The 17,134-nt window shown below is 39.9% G+C and overlaps 1 protein-coding gene across 21 annotated transcripts in view; it reads right to left on the reverse strand.

The window, feature by feature from the left end:
• Window positions 1-14,047, reverse strand: part of LOC124274985 — a 99,182-nt gene extending 85,135 nt beyond the window's left edge. For 5 of the 21 annotated variants that reach the window (XR_006898100.1, XR_006898101.1, XR_006898099.1 and 2 more), the window contains exon 1: window positions 12,855-14,047. Coding sequence is in view for 18 of the 21 variants with exons in the window: in XM_046710365.1 (XP_046566321.1) it covers window positions 12,855-13,664 (810 nt within the window). In the remaining 3 variants the exon portion in view is untranslated. The other 16 variants (XM_046710380.1, XM_046710379.1, XM_046710381.1 and 13 more) reach the window with 6 other exon arrangements.
• Window positions 14,048-17,134: the final 3,087 nt, after the last annotated feature.

Raw genomic sequence — 17,134 nt, forward strand, 5'->3', positions numbered from 1 at the left:
AAACACTTTTGAATTCGCTGGCCAAAACATGCATCTTAGCACCATTTATTAATGACCAATAGTCAACTAATTGGGACTGATCTATTCAACTGGGTGTGGTGAATTACCTAGACTGGTTGCATTCAGCAACAATTGCAACAAACCAATCTCCAGTCAAGAAATCAGCATACTTTATTTTTTCGTCAAGATTTCTTGGAACAACCATCACTGAGTGTGTGTGTACCCACATACGTGTGCATGCATGTATTTATGTGTTGTTTAACTACACACCAATCTATATTGTAGTGAACAATGGGGAGAGTTCTACAGATATACAACTTCTTTATTTTTAATATGAGCGACGTTTTGGTGTAGCTACTAACACTGTTGATAATGATAATGATAATGGTGTTAGTAGCTCCACTGAAACGTCCCTCATATTAATAATAAAGAAGTTGTATATCTGTAGAACTCTCCTCATTGTTCAGGAGGTGGGGTAGCCTAGTGGTTAAAGCGTTGGCTCGTCACGCCGAAGACCCGGGTTCGAATCCCCACATGGGTACATTGTGTGAAGCCCATTTCTGGTGTCCCCCGCCGTGATGTTGCTGGAATATTGCTAAAAGCTGAGACTAAAAACTCTCAGTCAGTCAGTCAGTCATTGTTCAAAACACTGACTTCTAAATGCCACTCAAAGAAGTGGCCTGTAAATAATTATCTCTGGACCTGACAATCCAGTGATGAATGTATCAATGATACCAAGACAGAGACTGACCACCTGATCCACAAAGCCACCACTCACAACCTGCTGAAGACAATTTCTAAACTAGAATACCCACAGGGGAAACATCCGAGTCAACTAATCAAGACTATAAAGGTATAAACATAAGGTTTATTTCAACATTCCCACACAATTTCCACACGGTGATGAGGTCCGAACAAACACTTAAACAGTCTTGTCAGCATCAGAAGCATTTTCTTCCAGCTTCGACAGATACTGCCTGCAATTTTTTTCGGTGGAAAACAAAGTTTGGTCTGTACTTAAATACAAACCCACATACACATTCATATGTGACTTTGTCATGGATTGCCTTCTTGTGGTAGTACAGACCACTCCTGTCCCCGAACACCTTCTCACATTGAGGACATTTATGCACCTTGTGGGGCTTAGAGGCATAGTTCTGTCTTAAACCAGCCTGTCTAACGTAAGCACTGTTAAAACTCAAGTCTGACGGGACTGGGGCCAGTCCTGCCGAGGCCACGTGGCAATAATCCATGAAGGATTGCAATCCTGATTGTCCGTAATCATGTAAACCTGAAATCAACAAAAATCCAATTTCAGGTACAGAAAATAGAACGTGAGCCAAGTATCCTTCAGTTTCACACGTCATCTACAAAAACACATTTCCTCGCAAATTTCCGTGGGGGCCAGAGAAACAAACAATACATGATGTGTCTCCTGCGTCAAATGGTGCAAATTCCAAGGGGACTGTGGTCGTGTTGTATGTTTTCCCATCTGCAATAGCACAATTGTACCGATAGAACAACTGTCTATGGGCATGACATATTCTCTGAGGGTGGACACCATTGACATCTTGGGTGATATCAATATTAAACAACTGCCACAGTTCCTTTTGACATTTTCGCGTGGAACATCCACTTCCTGTGTTCTTGCCACATATCCGACACACTTTCCGCAATCGCATGATATGGAAGTCGAAACTATGCTGCCCGGCAACTGAAGAACAATGGAGAACCATTGTCAGTCATAGGTCCACAAAGGTGTGATAATAGTTGTAAGGAAGACAGTACAGAACATTTAAACATCTTTAAAGCAGCCCAGTTAACATGAAAATCAAAGACATCTCATCACAAAATTCTGGAGAAATTCAGGGATTCAAAACTGCAGGATCCCTCTACATTCTCATGATGCACTGCAAGATCTGTATTGTACTAACGATTAGGTAACACTGTGTGAGTCATTGACACAGAGATTGAGTGAGTAAATGAGTATGGTTTTACACCACCTTTTTAGCAATATTCCAGCAATATCATGGCGGGGAACACCAGAAATATCCTTCTCACATTGTACCCATGTTGGGAATCGAACCCAGGTCTTCGACGTGAAGAGCAAACACTTTAACCACTAGGCTACCTCACTATCCCATTAACACAGAAGGGAATTAAACTAAAATGGTCTTCAAAGTCAGCTTAACATAATTATGACCTAGGGCCTTGGCATCTAATTTTAGATTGCCAACATAGGGCCTTGGCATCTAATTTTAGATTGCCAACATAGGGCCTTGGCATCTAATTTTAGATTGCCAACATAGGGCCTTGGCATCTAATTTTAGATTGCCAACATATGTACTGTATCTGACAAAACCTATTAGACTCTAACTGCTCACAACTAGATTAATCTAGTTTGAATCATGACTGCAGTGGTATGCAGATTCCCTCCCATTCAACAAAGTGACCACAGCAGAAAGTGAGTGAGTGAGCGATCGAGTTTAGTTTTACACCGCTTTTAGCAATATTCCAGCAATATCATGGGGGGAAAAACTAGAAATGGGCTTCACACAATGTTGAGGAATCAAACCCGGACCTTTGGCATGAATGAGCGAACACTTTAACCACTAGGCTACCCCAACACCCCCATAGCAATAAGATGATCAAGGCTCTAATACTTTAACTTACAACAGTCGTAGTGCTACAACCACTTTGTGGAATGGCTCCCCTGCCTGAAGAAAGGGGAAAATTCCACCCCTCTGACCAATTATTCGTATTTGTCACTCTGATTAGGGAGGAAAGTGGAAACTAATGCAGGTCTCAGATATTTACCACCAATAGGAAACAGACAAGTACAGGCTGCCTTTACACTTGTCTTGAAACACAATGGAAACAAACTGGGATTTGAACCCACAATATCCGATTTCTGGTCAGAACAAGGGAGGCAACTGTGCACAGCAAATCGCACCAGATGCATGGGACACTCAATCAGCAAGGATGTTCAGGGGTGGAAATAACCCATTGCCCGACGTCCGAGTCCAGTGTTTTTTTCTGTCAGGCAAGCAAATTTGAATATCACACTGTACCGGTGTCCAGTTGACTTTCCAATGTTAATTATGTTGTTTATTTAAAAAATCAGCAAGAAAATGGTCGGTATAGTGGAAAAATTATCAGGGCAAGTGACTTTACATGTGCCACTGTACCGGAGTACACTATCAATTTTAAAAGTTTTCCACCCCTGATGTTGTCTAATAAATAGCAACACAAAGAAAAGGTTCATTGTAATCATACTCGTTATGAAACTCAGATAACATGGTTTATACGAATCAGTGATGGCTGATATGATACTAGTATTACTAACTGTTTGGAGTGTTTTTACACAATTTGTAGTTATCAGGTTTCAAGTGATAACCAAAGACGGCAGACATCGGGACCAACCAACAGTATCAACTTACACAACCTGTCCCAGTCATCCATTTTAACCAATATGATAGTCCACTGTTTATCTATCACAACAGGATAACAAGAATAATTAGTAAACAAATCCATGGTCAGGGCTCCAGATAATTTTTCAACATCAGGAGTATGTACTCCTTATTTTTTCAATATAGGAGTACTGGAAAATCTTAAGAGTACTGAATGGAATTTAATGGCGTATCAGTAACCTTGTGTTTCGTGTCATATATGCACCACAACGTTGCTAGTCTTGTGTAAACAGGTCAATAAACAATAAAACAATACTTTTTCAGATACATACATCTGTAAATGATTCTAGGACCATTGTCGTCGTGTGTATCTGCTACGTTTTCCAAATTGTTTCCTACCGTATCGTCCATATTTTTTTATCCATACATACGCCAATACGGACCTTATCTGGAGCCCCGCATGGTGTTTTCAATGCTAATTTATCTGTATACTTGAACACATTAACTTGAACCTGGATGAACAGTCGAAAGTTGAAATGAAGTTTGATCTTATGCATAATTATTTCAGAATACCCTTTAGCAATGATGAAGATAGCATACAACACTGTGTTTACAGCAATGAAAGTGTGACTGACTGAACAAAGTTAAAAATATTCACACATTATTAATAAAATTAGCCATTTCAATCAGAGGTAGTCGTTGCTATTTGAAGCCTCAAATTCAAGGCCTAATCTCTCATTAGCCAGGTCCATTGAACACGGAAGAGAACATCTTCTTTCCCTGATGGATTTTTGTGAAAATGTGTGCTATCATACATAGTTCAACATAAGCAGCAAGTTGAAAGGGATCCATACATAGCAAGTGTAATATACCCAACAGTGAGTGAGTGAGTGTGCTTGGTTTAACGCCTCTTTCACATTTCAGTTTCAACAAGCATGTCAGCTTGATGTGGGACAAAAGCCTTAAATGATGCAGATCTGAGGCCTTAAACACGTTGGTGTAAGCTCGAGCAAGGGTATTGACTTGACAATAAGTGAGTGAGTTTAGTTTTATGCCGCTTTTAGCCATATTCCAGCCATATCACAGCAGAAGGCACCAGAAACGGGCTTCACATATTAAACCTATGTGGAGAATCGAACCCGGGTCTTCAGAGTGATGAGCGAACGCTTAACCACTAGGCTACCCCAAAGTGCAGAAGAAAGGTACCCTACTGGGTAACATACACAATACACAGACATTATCACCATACAGTGATGTCTAATTGACACTTTTCAGTTGGAAAAACCCAGGATAGTAACTGGACCTTCACACGTTATACTTATCCAAATCAATATTCAAAATGTCCTTTGCAGTCTCAAAATGAGCTCAGTGCACATGCTGATTCCAGATTCGAGAAACAACACCATGAGGTCTTTTCAAACAAGATGTAATAATTATGCTCTTCAATAATGAGCCACCTCCTGTCAGTATGTTCCAATGTTTACATCTGCTTAGGTAAGCACAAAACACATCATCAGTGCTCTTAAGGGCAAAAACCACATAATTGTTAATGCTTAGGTAAGCATGAATCACATTTTTAGCGCTCTAAAACAAGCAAAAACCACACAATCTTTTACTGCTTAGGTAAGCACAACACACATCATCAGTGCTCTTAAATTGTTACAGGTAAGCATGAATCACATTTTAAAAACAAGCAAAAACCACACAATCTTTTACTGCTTAGGTAAGCACAAAACACATCATCAGTGCTCTTAAGGGCAAAAACCACATAATTGTTAATGCTTAGGTAAGCATGAATCACATTTTTAGCGCTCTAAAACAAGCAAAAACCACACAATCTTTTACTGCTTAGGTAAGCACAACACACATCATCAGTGCTCTAAGACACGCAAAAACCACACAATCTTTTACTGCTTAGGTAAGCACAACACACATCATCAGTGCTCTAAGACAAGCAAAAACCACACAATCTTTTACTGCTTAGGTAAGCACAACACACATCATCAGTGCTCTAAGACACGCAAAACCACACAATTTTGCTTAGGTGCTTCATCAGTGCTCTAAGACAAGCAAAACCACACAATCTTTTACTGCTAAGGTAAGCAATAACACACATCATCAGTGCTTTAAGACAAGCAAAACCACACAATCTTTTACTGCTTAGGTAAGCACAACACACATCATCAGTGCTCTAAGACACGCCAAAACCACACAATCTTTTTACTGCTTAGGTAAGCACAACACACATCATCAGTGCTCTAAGACAAGCAAAAAACCACACAATCTTTTACTGCTTAGGTAAGCACAACACACATCATCAGTGCTCTAAGACAAGCAAAACCACACACAATCTTTTACTGCTTAGGTAAGCACAACACACATCATCAGTGCTCTAAGACAAGCAAAACCACACAATCTTTTACTGCTTAGGTAAGCACAACACATCATCAGTGCTCTAAGACAAGCAAAACCACACAATCTTTTACTGCTTAGGTAAGCACAACACACATCATCAGTGCTCTAAGACAAGCAAAACCACACAATCTTTTTACTGCTTAGGTAAGCACAACACACATCATCAGTGCTCTAAGACAAGCAAAACCACACAATCTTTTACTGCTTAGGTAAGCACAACACACATCATCAGTGCTCTAAGACAAGCAAAACCACACAATCTTTTACTGTTTAGGTAAGCACAACACACATCATCAGTGCTCTAAGACAAGCAAAACCACACAATCTTTTACTGCTTAGGTAAGCACAACACACATCATCAGTGCTCTAAGACAAGCAAAAACCACACAATCTTTTACTGCTTAGGTAAGCACAACACACATCATCAGTGCTCTAAGACAAGCAAAACCACACAATCTTTTACTGCTTAGGTAAGCTGTACACACATCATCAGTGCTCTAAGACAAGCAAAAACCACACAATCTTTTACTGCTTAGGTAAGCACAACACACATCATCAGTGCTCTAAGACAAGCAAAAACCACACAATCTTTTACTGCTTAGGTAAGCACAACACACATCATCAGTGCTCTAAGACAAGCAAAAACCACACAATCTTTTACTGCTTAGGTAAGCACAACACACATCATCAGTGCTCTAAGACAAGCAAAAACCACACAATCTTTTACTGCTTAGGTAAGCACAACACACATCATCAGTGCTCTAAGACAAGCAAAAACCACACAATCTTTTACTGCTTAGGTAAGCACAACACACATCATCAGTGCTCTAAGACAAGCAAAAACCACACAATCTTTTACTGCTTAGGTAAGCACAACACACATCATCAGTGCTCTAAGACAAGCAAAACCACACAATCTTTTACTGCTTCATCAGGTAAGACAAGCAAAACACATCTTTTACTGCTTAGGTAAGCACAACACACATCATCAGTGCTCTAAGACAAGCAAAAACCATACAATCTTTTACTGCTTAGGTAAGCACAACACACATCATCAGTTCCCTAAAGAGCAAGCACAACTTTAACATGTTATATTTGGGATTACACTTTCTTAGTAAAGCACAGCAGGGTGAACTGAGACAAGGTGGATATAAGTATCTTGTCCAAGGATACTACGCAAATGTTCCCACCTCGGGTCCCGAACCTAGGTGCCTCCACCGTGGATCAAACCTGGGACTTCAGCATGATAGGCACACGCCTTATCACAGCACTGAGCGGTCTAGGCGTCTGACTTTGTGTGCTGGCGATTAGGTGCCTGACTCTGAGAGTGTGGGTTCGAATCCCGGATGGGACTCAACCCAAAAAGTACTAGAATCTGTGCTTTACTAAGAAAGTGTAATCCCAAATATAACATATTGTTACATTTGACCACTTTCTAAAATGGCATTGTGTATTTCACAAGAACAACTTTATTATTTACTGCTTAGGTAGGCACAAATCACATCTCCAGGGCTCCAGATAAATATTTCATGATCAGGAGTATGTACTCCTTACTTTTTTCAATATAGGAGTACTGGAAAACAGTAAGAGTACATTTAGAGTACTGAATGGAATTTAATGGAGTATCAGTAATCTTGTGTTTCGTTTCATATATGCACCACAACATTGCTACTCTTGTATAAACAGGTCAATAAACAATAAAACAATACTTTTTTCAGATAAATATGTCGGTAAATGATTCTAAGACCGTACACCATTGCTGTGGTGCGTCAATATACCCGTCATCAGGCTACCTATAACATCAGGCAAAGCGTCAATTAACCCCCATAGTGGTAACACAAGTACAATATACCAGTCATCTGGCTACCCATAACATCAGGCAAAGCGTCAGTTAACCCCGGTAGTGGTAACACAAGTACAATATACCAGTCATCTGGCTACCCATTACATCAGGCAAAGCGTCAGTTAACCCCAGCTGTGGTAACACAAGTTCAATATACCCGTCATCAGGCTACCTGTTACATCAGGCAAAGCATCAGTTAACCCCTGCTGTGGTAACACAAGTTCAATATACCCGTCATCAGGCTACCTGTTACATCAGGCAAAGCGTCAATTAACCCCAGTAGTGGTAACACAAGTACAATATACCATCATCAGGCTACCTGTTACATCAGGCAAAGCGTCAATTAACCACAGTAGTGGTAACACAAGTACAATATACCGTCATCAGGCTACCTGTTACATCAGGCAAAGCGTCAATTAACCCCAGTAGTGGTAACACAAGTACAATATACCCGTCATCAGGCAAAGCGTCAATTAACCCCTGCTGTGGTAACACAAGTACAATATACCAGTTAGCTGGCTACCCATAACATCAGGCAAAGCGTCAGTTAACCCCAGTAGTGGTAACATCAGGCAAAGCGTCAGTTAACCCCTGCTGTGGTAACACAAGTTCAATATACCCGTCATCAGGCTACCTGTTACATCAGGCAAAGCGTCAGTTAACCCCTGCTGTGGTAACACAAGTTCAATATACCTGTCATCAGGCTACCTGTTACATCAGGCAAAGCTTAACCCCTGCTGTGGTAACACAAGTTCAATATACCCGCATCAGGCTACCTGTTACAGTTAAAGTGTCAGTTAACCCCTGCTGTGGTAACACAAGTTCAATATACCCGCCATCAGGCTACCTGTTACATCAGGCAAAGCAATTAACCCCTGCTGTGGTAACACAAGTTCAATATACCACCAGTCATCCCTACCTGTTACATCAGGCAAAGCGTCAGTTAACCCCTGCTGTGGTAACACAAGTTCAATATACAAAGCGTCATCAGGCTTCAATATACCTGTCATCAGGCTACCTGTTACATCAGGCAAAGCGTCAGTTAACCCCTGCTGTGGTAACACAAGTTCAATATACCCGTCATCAGGCTACCTGTTACATCAGGCAAAGTGTCAATTAACCCCACAAGTTCAATATACCTGTCATCAGGCTACCTGTTACATCAGGCAAAGTGTCAGTTAACCCCGGTAGTGGTAACACAAGTTCAATATACCTGTCATCAGGCTACCTGTTACATCAGGCAAAGCGTCAATTAACCCCAGTAGTGGTAACACAAGTTCAATATACCTGTCATCAGGCTACCTATTACATCAGGCAAAGCGTANCAGTTAACCCCTGTAGTGGTAACACAAGTTCAATATACCTGTCATCAGGCTACCTGTTACATCAGGCAAAGTCCAGTTAACCCCACAAGTTCAATATACCTGTCATCAGGCTACCTGTTACATCAGGCAAAGTGTCAGTTAACCCCAGGTAGTGGTAACACAAGTTCAACATACCTCCAGCTAGGTAGAGTCATTCTCTCCCAGCCCTATAACTGTACCATTCAACAACGCACCTGCTAAACAGGCCCAAGTTAGTAAAACAAACCTGTCTATTGTAGGTGTGGTGTATGTACTGCAGTGTTTGAAATTAAGCAAGGCAGTAGGTCCTTGTAATAATCCCAAGGTTAAAAGCTTTAGAGTGAAGCTTCCCTTCCCTTCGATTCAATACATTCACAGCCCCTCTGGCCCCGAATTTCAAACACTGTACAAGGGGAAGAAAACAATGGTAAAATCTGCTTCACAAGTTCAGTTGTTACCTGGGTAGACGGCACCAGTTTATTCCGAGGGACAATTTATATCAGACATGTGAATGATAAAACATCACTTCAGTTCGGACACAACCACAAATTTGTGTATCAGGAATCTTAGCCATGAAGACAACGGGTAACCATGTCTGGCGCTGACCATGTTTTGAGAAAATGGTTACAAAGCAGAGCTTGTCACAATGATACCAAATTTACCTCACTGTTGCCATTTTTACCACAGAATTTGGGATTCAATTTAACCTGAAATCCTTCACAAGTCTGATGAAGAATAGTGACAACATCATAAAGGACACATCATAAAACTGTCTGAAATTTCAGTAGCCCTTGAGAACACAAACTCACAACTCTCGTGTTGTGGGCTAGAGTCAATTTATATTTGTGTCAAAATACAAAGCTTAGTTTATATTTCTCATATTTATTTCTTATACTTCCTGTTGTATATGGCAAAATGAAAGAACTTATTTTGCAGTATTTTACCATTTTTTTAACCTGGTCTGTTGCTGAGCTTGAGGACGTCCTACCCCAGGCCACAGTTGAGTCAGGAAGCCAGTGTGTGGACTTACCTTGTGATGCCAGGAACCACGCCCCCATCATCGCTGTACTGTGGCACTGGGTGTGTCAACATGGCAAGTGACAAGATGGATACAATTTCTAATCAACTCAAGAACCATACATCAGGTGAATTACCAGTCAATATTTAAAGACAAAAAGTATATATAATCGAAATATTTCTTTTCAATTTCAAGAATTAGACAGCTGTATTTCTTATCAATCTTGTCACTTATGAGAAATGTGCATATGTTTCAGAAACATTCAACAGTGGCTTTCCTATATTTTCTTAAGAATAAACATAGCAACATAATGAAGTGTACAAGTTAGCATCTGGATGTCTAACACTAACAGTGCTTGATCATTCATGTCACTCAGCAATAAATAAAATATTTGTCAAACCAGATTTCAGTTTAACTTGGTAATGAACAAACTGACAATGGCAAATGGTGTTGGCTATTAAAGAATTCAAAATACTTGTGTCTTTTTAATAAACAGTTACACACATCTCATACTGTATGAAAGTGAAACTAATGCTGATGAGAAAACATGTCATGAAGCTTTTTGAGATTATCAAATGATCAAACACTGGTAATCAGAATTGCTGGTTATTTCCAACTGTTCTCAGCTTAATGAAAACATTGACGTTGTGTTTACCATGGAATAATTATGAAAACATTGATGTTGTGTTTACCATGGAATAATAATGAAAACATTGACGTTGTGTTTACCATGGAATAATAATGAAAACATTGATGTTGTGTTTACCATGGAATAATAATGAAAACATTGACGTTGTGTTTACCATGGAATAATAATGAAAACATTGACGTTGTGTTTACCATGGAATAATAATGAAAACATTGACGTTGTGTTTACCATGGAATAATAATGAAAACATTGACGTTGTGTTTACCATGGAATAATAATGAAAACATTAACGTTGTGTTTACCATGGAATAATAATGAAAACATTAACGTTGTGTTTACCATGGCATAATAATGAAAACTAATCAGTTTATGTCGCAGTCCCTTGGATGTTTTTGAAGGAACATCGTCAATAGTGACTCATCCCAAATGTGATACCGAGAGTTTTCAATGTCCATTTCATCAAATATGCAGGAATATTTTATCATGTGAAACTGTACACCTCTTTACATTACATAACAGACAGCTGCCTACAGATGAGGGCGATTACATGTGCTCCCTTGTGTCTTAACTGATGAAAATTTCAAATATATATTACTTACAGCTGAACCAAATGATCATGCTTCATATAAATTGTCCACAGTTAACATGGCTAAAGCAGAAAGACCTTGAACAGATTAGTTTAGCATGTGAATAAAAACATTTCTCCAGCCTTTGAAAAAGATGGATAGTTGTCCAGTAATATATTTATTGTGACTTAAGACTGATATTCTGAAATTCAAACTGAATGCTTTTCCACAGTTTTGTTTAATCCATTAGTCAGTGATTGTGATAGCAGAACATAATGTCCATTACATGATGGACACTTTCAAGATGACTATGCAGGGATTTACCTAGAGTCCTGTATTTGAGGGTCCCTGGGACTCATACTCTTAATTTTCAGGGGTCCTGGACTACAAAACGGGGGTCCCAGACACTTAAATATTATCATTAATACTACGTTGTAATATTGTTGTAATTCAGTTACTGTTATGGTATTGTGTATCATGATCATCACATTGTTACAGTAATTAAATTGCAAATGATACCATAACCCGGGTAGTAGCAGACTCAGTGATCATAACTTATTGTTACTTGATCAACATTTAAAAAAAAAGTATTTGGACTTTTTCTTCGTCTCCCCTGGACGCTCTAATCAATTTTGCTGCATCCGTTGTCAATTTTTATGTGTATAGGAATTAGAGTCCTGTAAATCCCTGACTATGTTATCCTTATCTGTTCATAACAATGTGACATGAGCTTATACTCTCTTCAACTGAAAATTGTCAATACTTTAGAACTTTGGTTTTCACTTCTGTCCTTCACCTACCATCAATACATATGGCTGCATTGTTGAGATGTAGACATTTATAACCACTATAAGCTACCGCATGAAGGAGTGACTTGGATTTTACCTCACAGTGAGCAATATTCCAGCAATATCACAGTGAGAGAGAACAGAAATGGGGGTAAGAGTTCCGCCCGTAACCCCCCGCTTGAAATGTATTCTATTTATTAGGATTATTTCGAGGGTTTAGGGTTAGGTTTGGGGTTAGATTTTAGGGTTAGGGTTTAGGTTTAGGTACAGGCTGTTTATAAAAAACCATAGTCGTATATTCTTAGGCATATAATGATTAAAAATATACGGGGGTTACAGGCGGAAATCTTTCCGAAATGGGCTTCACAATTGTACTATTTGGGGAATCAAACTGGGCCTTTCGTGTGGCGACCTAACGCTTTAACCACAAATTATTTTTGTGTTGCAATGCCAGTTTATAATGCAAAACAAGTATATCATGTATATATGTGGTTACAAATATTTCACAAACGCAGTTGTAACCTGTTTGATGTGTTTGGGTGTATGTGTATAGATAGACCCAAAATGTTAATGTCATGTGTTCATTCTACATTCATCGTTCGTTTTACTGCTAAATATTGTGTGACTATGAATGATGCAAGTTGTCTTTCCTGTCCACTGGTCTGTTGTGAATGACTTCAAACCTAGGTTTACCCTTCTGAGCCGAGACAGCAGAACAGTCAAATACTGACTTCCTTGCATTATCCTCTGCTACATATTCCACACAGAAATTGGAAATAACCAGCAATTCCCACAAAGAAAGATGTAGAATATGATAATTACCATCATTTCCGAAATCAGCGCGCTGTTATCATTGTCTTCCCCATAATCATCATCTTCTTGTTGGTACACTACATAGTCGTCTATATTTTGGTCACCATGATGATCTCCTTGGCTTGTACTGGGTTCGGCATAATCTGGCACATGTGGAACGTTTTGATGGAAGGATGAGGACGAAGATGCTGATGATTGAGAATGTGATGATTGTGGATGAGAGAGTCTATCTAATGCTGCTTGTGTATTATGTCTCCTGTCTATACTTTGATTAGATTCATCTCCATATTGTTCAGAATCAGGTTCAATTTCTATTAAATCTGGTTCCAGTTTCACACTCACAGTTTCACTCATTGATTTTGATTGCAATGGGTCAGGTGATGGAAGAGGAATGTTTTGATGTTTTGTCTCTTGGAAAGAACTTCGGCTGGTCTTGGATGGAGGGGATTTCATTGGTGATGGACGATCTCGAGATCTCTTGGCAGGTATAACATGAGGAGCTGAATAAATGGGCTGTGAAACCATATGAGTAACTTGTTCATATTCTGCCCCAGACAATGAACAGTCCACATCGAATACAGACAATTTCAATGTCTTGCATTCACTCTTTGAGATCATACTCGAATTTGACGACACACCGTCCACTTTGAAAGTCAATTTGTTTGATCTTAGAGCTACCTGAATGTTGGCATCTTGTGTTGTGCCATACGAATTCACAGACGCCGGGAATTCTAAATTAGATCGTGGACCCCTTTTCAAAGTGGAAAATAGGTCACACAAATCTATCGGGATTGTGAACTCAAGCGTTTCGATGAACATTTTGATTGCTCAAAGTTTATAACACCGTGTCTAGTAAACTCGCTTGCGCACACTCACAGTGAATCTGCTGCGTTGTTCTACCGTTTACGTGAAATCTTCGTAAATAAAAAGACGAGTTCCGACATATCCCACGCTAACCCTTTCTTGTCGTATTTCCGGTGCACATCTGTGTCATTTCATCACATGAAAACACGGTGCTGTGTGCATTCGCTGTTGCTACAAACCCCAACGTACATTAAACGGTGTCTCAACAGATTGTTTAACGATAAAAATATTTGCAAATAATGAGGTGGTTCACCGGTAATTTCAGGATTTGGGCACACTCCTTACTCAATTTTCATGTCGGCGCAATTAACATTGGAGCTCTACTACACTGTTTTGTTAGCGAGGATCAATGAGTAGGATGCAAAACCGACAGAGTGAGGAGTCTAAGGCTAATCAGGCATCTGCTATTTTCTTGACAACTGATTTCATTACTTTATCCTCCGGGGAAGAACGTCTGCCGGCAAAATAAATGAGCCTCACAACTAAAAATAAGGGATTTACCTGACGCGAAATTATGCATCGTACACGCATGAAAATTCAAAACCTACCCAGACTATTGCTATTTCATAATTTGACCACTCTATTATATGGTCTCTGCTAGTACCCCCATCTTGTAAATCTGAGCCTTCAGTCAAGCACCACAACAATTAACAAAGAAATGACAACATTAAATTTGCTTTCAAAATAACCTCTTTCATTAGCAAATTCACCCCAAACTACTTCCGAAATGTACAGATGCTAATGATTTCCACATTACCTACATTTGCACCAGTAAAGGTTGATTATATACATAAATTAAAAATTGTTTATCTTTTTTATATCTTTGTTATAATTGATAATTTAAGAATATTTATTCATCAAATGCCTTGTGATTTTAATGTAAAATATTGTTATGTGTCGTCTCATGTGTCATTCACATTGTACATGCTTCCCCATAAAAGTCATCATCATCCCCCTTACCAATAAATTATGAACCCTCACTTAGGGCCACAGTCTCAATGTTTTCTCAACGATGTACATAATACTTTCATCTAAGTAGAAGATACTAACATCTACATAGAAAATACTTCTATCTCCATATATGATATTATAATCATTACTGAGACCCTGATGTTGTCTTGTAATGACTCTAGTCAGATATAAATATGAAATTATTATTACATACTGATTATCCGACCGGCTGTGTTGATTATCGGATTAACGATTGTTTTTACAATGTATTTACAATAATCAGTTGCTAGATTTGTGTGTCGGAGTCGGAATGCGAGAATGTCGGATTAACGAGAGTAATTATCACTGTTTTAAATGGTTCCCTAATTTGTTGTCGGATTAACGTGATTGTCGGATTAATGAGTGTCAGATTAACGAGAGTTAACTGTATTATTATTAAGTTATTATGTTTTACAGATTAAAGATAGTGTGCAACAGAGAGGATTCAGGTGATCCTGGCACAGTCAGGCTGGTAAGGCTCAGGGCCCTTTCCCCCTCTACACGCAGCCCAGACAGCGAATGGGACTTCTCCCAGGAAACGCTGCCTGGTCAAACCCACCAAGAACTTTCTGGAGAATATGAAGACTCCCCAACACTACAGCCTTCTGCATTACCCAGAGCGTCAGAAGGGCTGTACTCCAGGTGGAGAACCCAGGCACTCTCCTGATCTGCGCCAAGAGATCAGGAGGTACCAAACCAAGGGCACCGAGAACAATGGGGAGCCTGACGACAGTGTACTTGGGATGCAAGCGAGACATTTTAAAGGTGAGGTCCACATATTTAGAATGCTTTTCCTGAATCTTGCCAATCTCGTTGTTGTCAAAAGGGACAGAAAATTCAATGATAGAAATTAATTCATTGGCTTTATCTAATAGGAGAAGATCCGGTTTGTTGGCAGGAATTCTTCTGATGCTGTATATGGGCCTATTCCACAGAAGTTTGAAAGCATCATTTTCCATGACGCCCTGGACAGGTTGAGGGTCGTACCATGGAAGGACCTCAGAGTCAAAGCCACAGGCATGTCAGAGACGGTAGTAAAAGCAACGAGCCATGCCATCATGTCGTTTAAGATATGCTGTTTGTGTCAAAGACGGGCATCCACTGACAAGGTGTTGGACAGTCTCTGCAAATTCATTGCACAATTGACATTTCTTGCAAATATTTTCTTTTAGAATCACATTTTGGCGATTGAGAGTGGGAAGTGACTGGTCTTGAGCAGCAAAAAGAAAGCCCTCAGTTTCACATTTAAGACCAGCCGACTTCATTTAGGCGAAGGAGTCGTTTTGATTATTGTTCTGTTCCACACACTGCTTGAAGACACGATGCAAAAAAAATAGTTTTTCAAAAAGCTTCTCCATAAATGACTGACTCTGGGCAGACTTGGTGAAGGACTTCACCTGGTTTACTCCCATCGCTGTACCATCCAGCAGTACATCGCCATCAACAAAATCAACCTCAAATTTCAGATTGTGTCCAACAACCTTAGCACGCTTAAAATAACTGTGGAATTCCTTGCTTTCATCATGAGTCTTGACATGCATCACCAGAGGATCATTTAATAAATAGATATGTGCAAAAGTACACAATTGGAAATTTTACTATAAATTGTATAGCAGTCTAGACTACCAGTTGTCCAACTTCCATTTTTGTGGAAGCCGCGGTGGCTGAGCGGTCTAGGCATCTGACTTTGCGTGCTGGCAAAAAGTACTAGAATCTGTACTTTACAAAGAAAGTGAAATCCCAAATATAACATATGTTACATTTGACCACTTTCTAAAATGACATTGTGTATTTCATGATAATGATGACATCGAGATCTTTTATTAATGTACAGAAAGCAAAACCGACACGCGGAAGGACTGCTTTTCATCTGCGAGCATGGGTTGATGACAGCTGCTGAGCTAGGACCAGAGGACCGAACTGGTGTAGGCCCTCCCCGTCCATGACCGAGAGATCCCGAAGATAGTGTGAGGCGAAAAATGTATCCGACTTCCAAAAACATCACTCCATGATTGCCTGGAGGGAACAGTTTCTATGAAGCACTATGGTGGAAGCCAGGGCCCGTGTTTCATGAGGATTCGCTGTCGAAGGTGGAGGAAGGTCGGCAGAGGCATAGGCATGCAGGATAGTGGATATCAACCAAAACGCCAAAGTGGTGTGCGAGACTTCCGAGGTGGAGGCAGCAGACAACGGGATGAAAAGTCTCTTGCGCAACCTGCGTCGGTCCTTAGAGGCAGCTAAGTAGATCTTCAATGCCCGAACTGGGCACAAGGAAAGATCTTCCGTGTCATCAGGACCCAAGATAGTGGACAGCGGTGGAATCGTGAATGTGCGGTCCAACTGTCCTGGTAGTTGGTTCTTGGCGACGAAATCCCACCGCAAACCAAGAAAGACTTTAGCATGTCTTGACCTCTCAAACCGCACTGTAACTCGGA

This window comes from Haliotis rubra, unplaced genomic scaffold, assembly GCF_003918875.1.
Source record: "Haliotis rubra isolate DU_JTF1 unplaced genomic scaffold, ASM391887v1 Scf197, whole genome shotgun sequence".
In the NCBI taxonomy this organism is placed as follows: Eukaryota; Metazoa; Mollusca; class Gastropoda; order Lepetellida; family Haliotidae; genus Haliotis; species Haliotis rubra.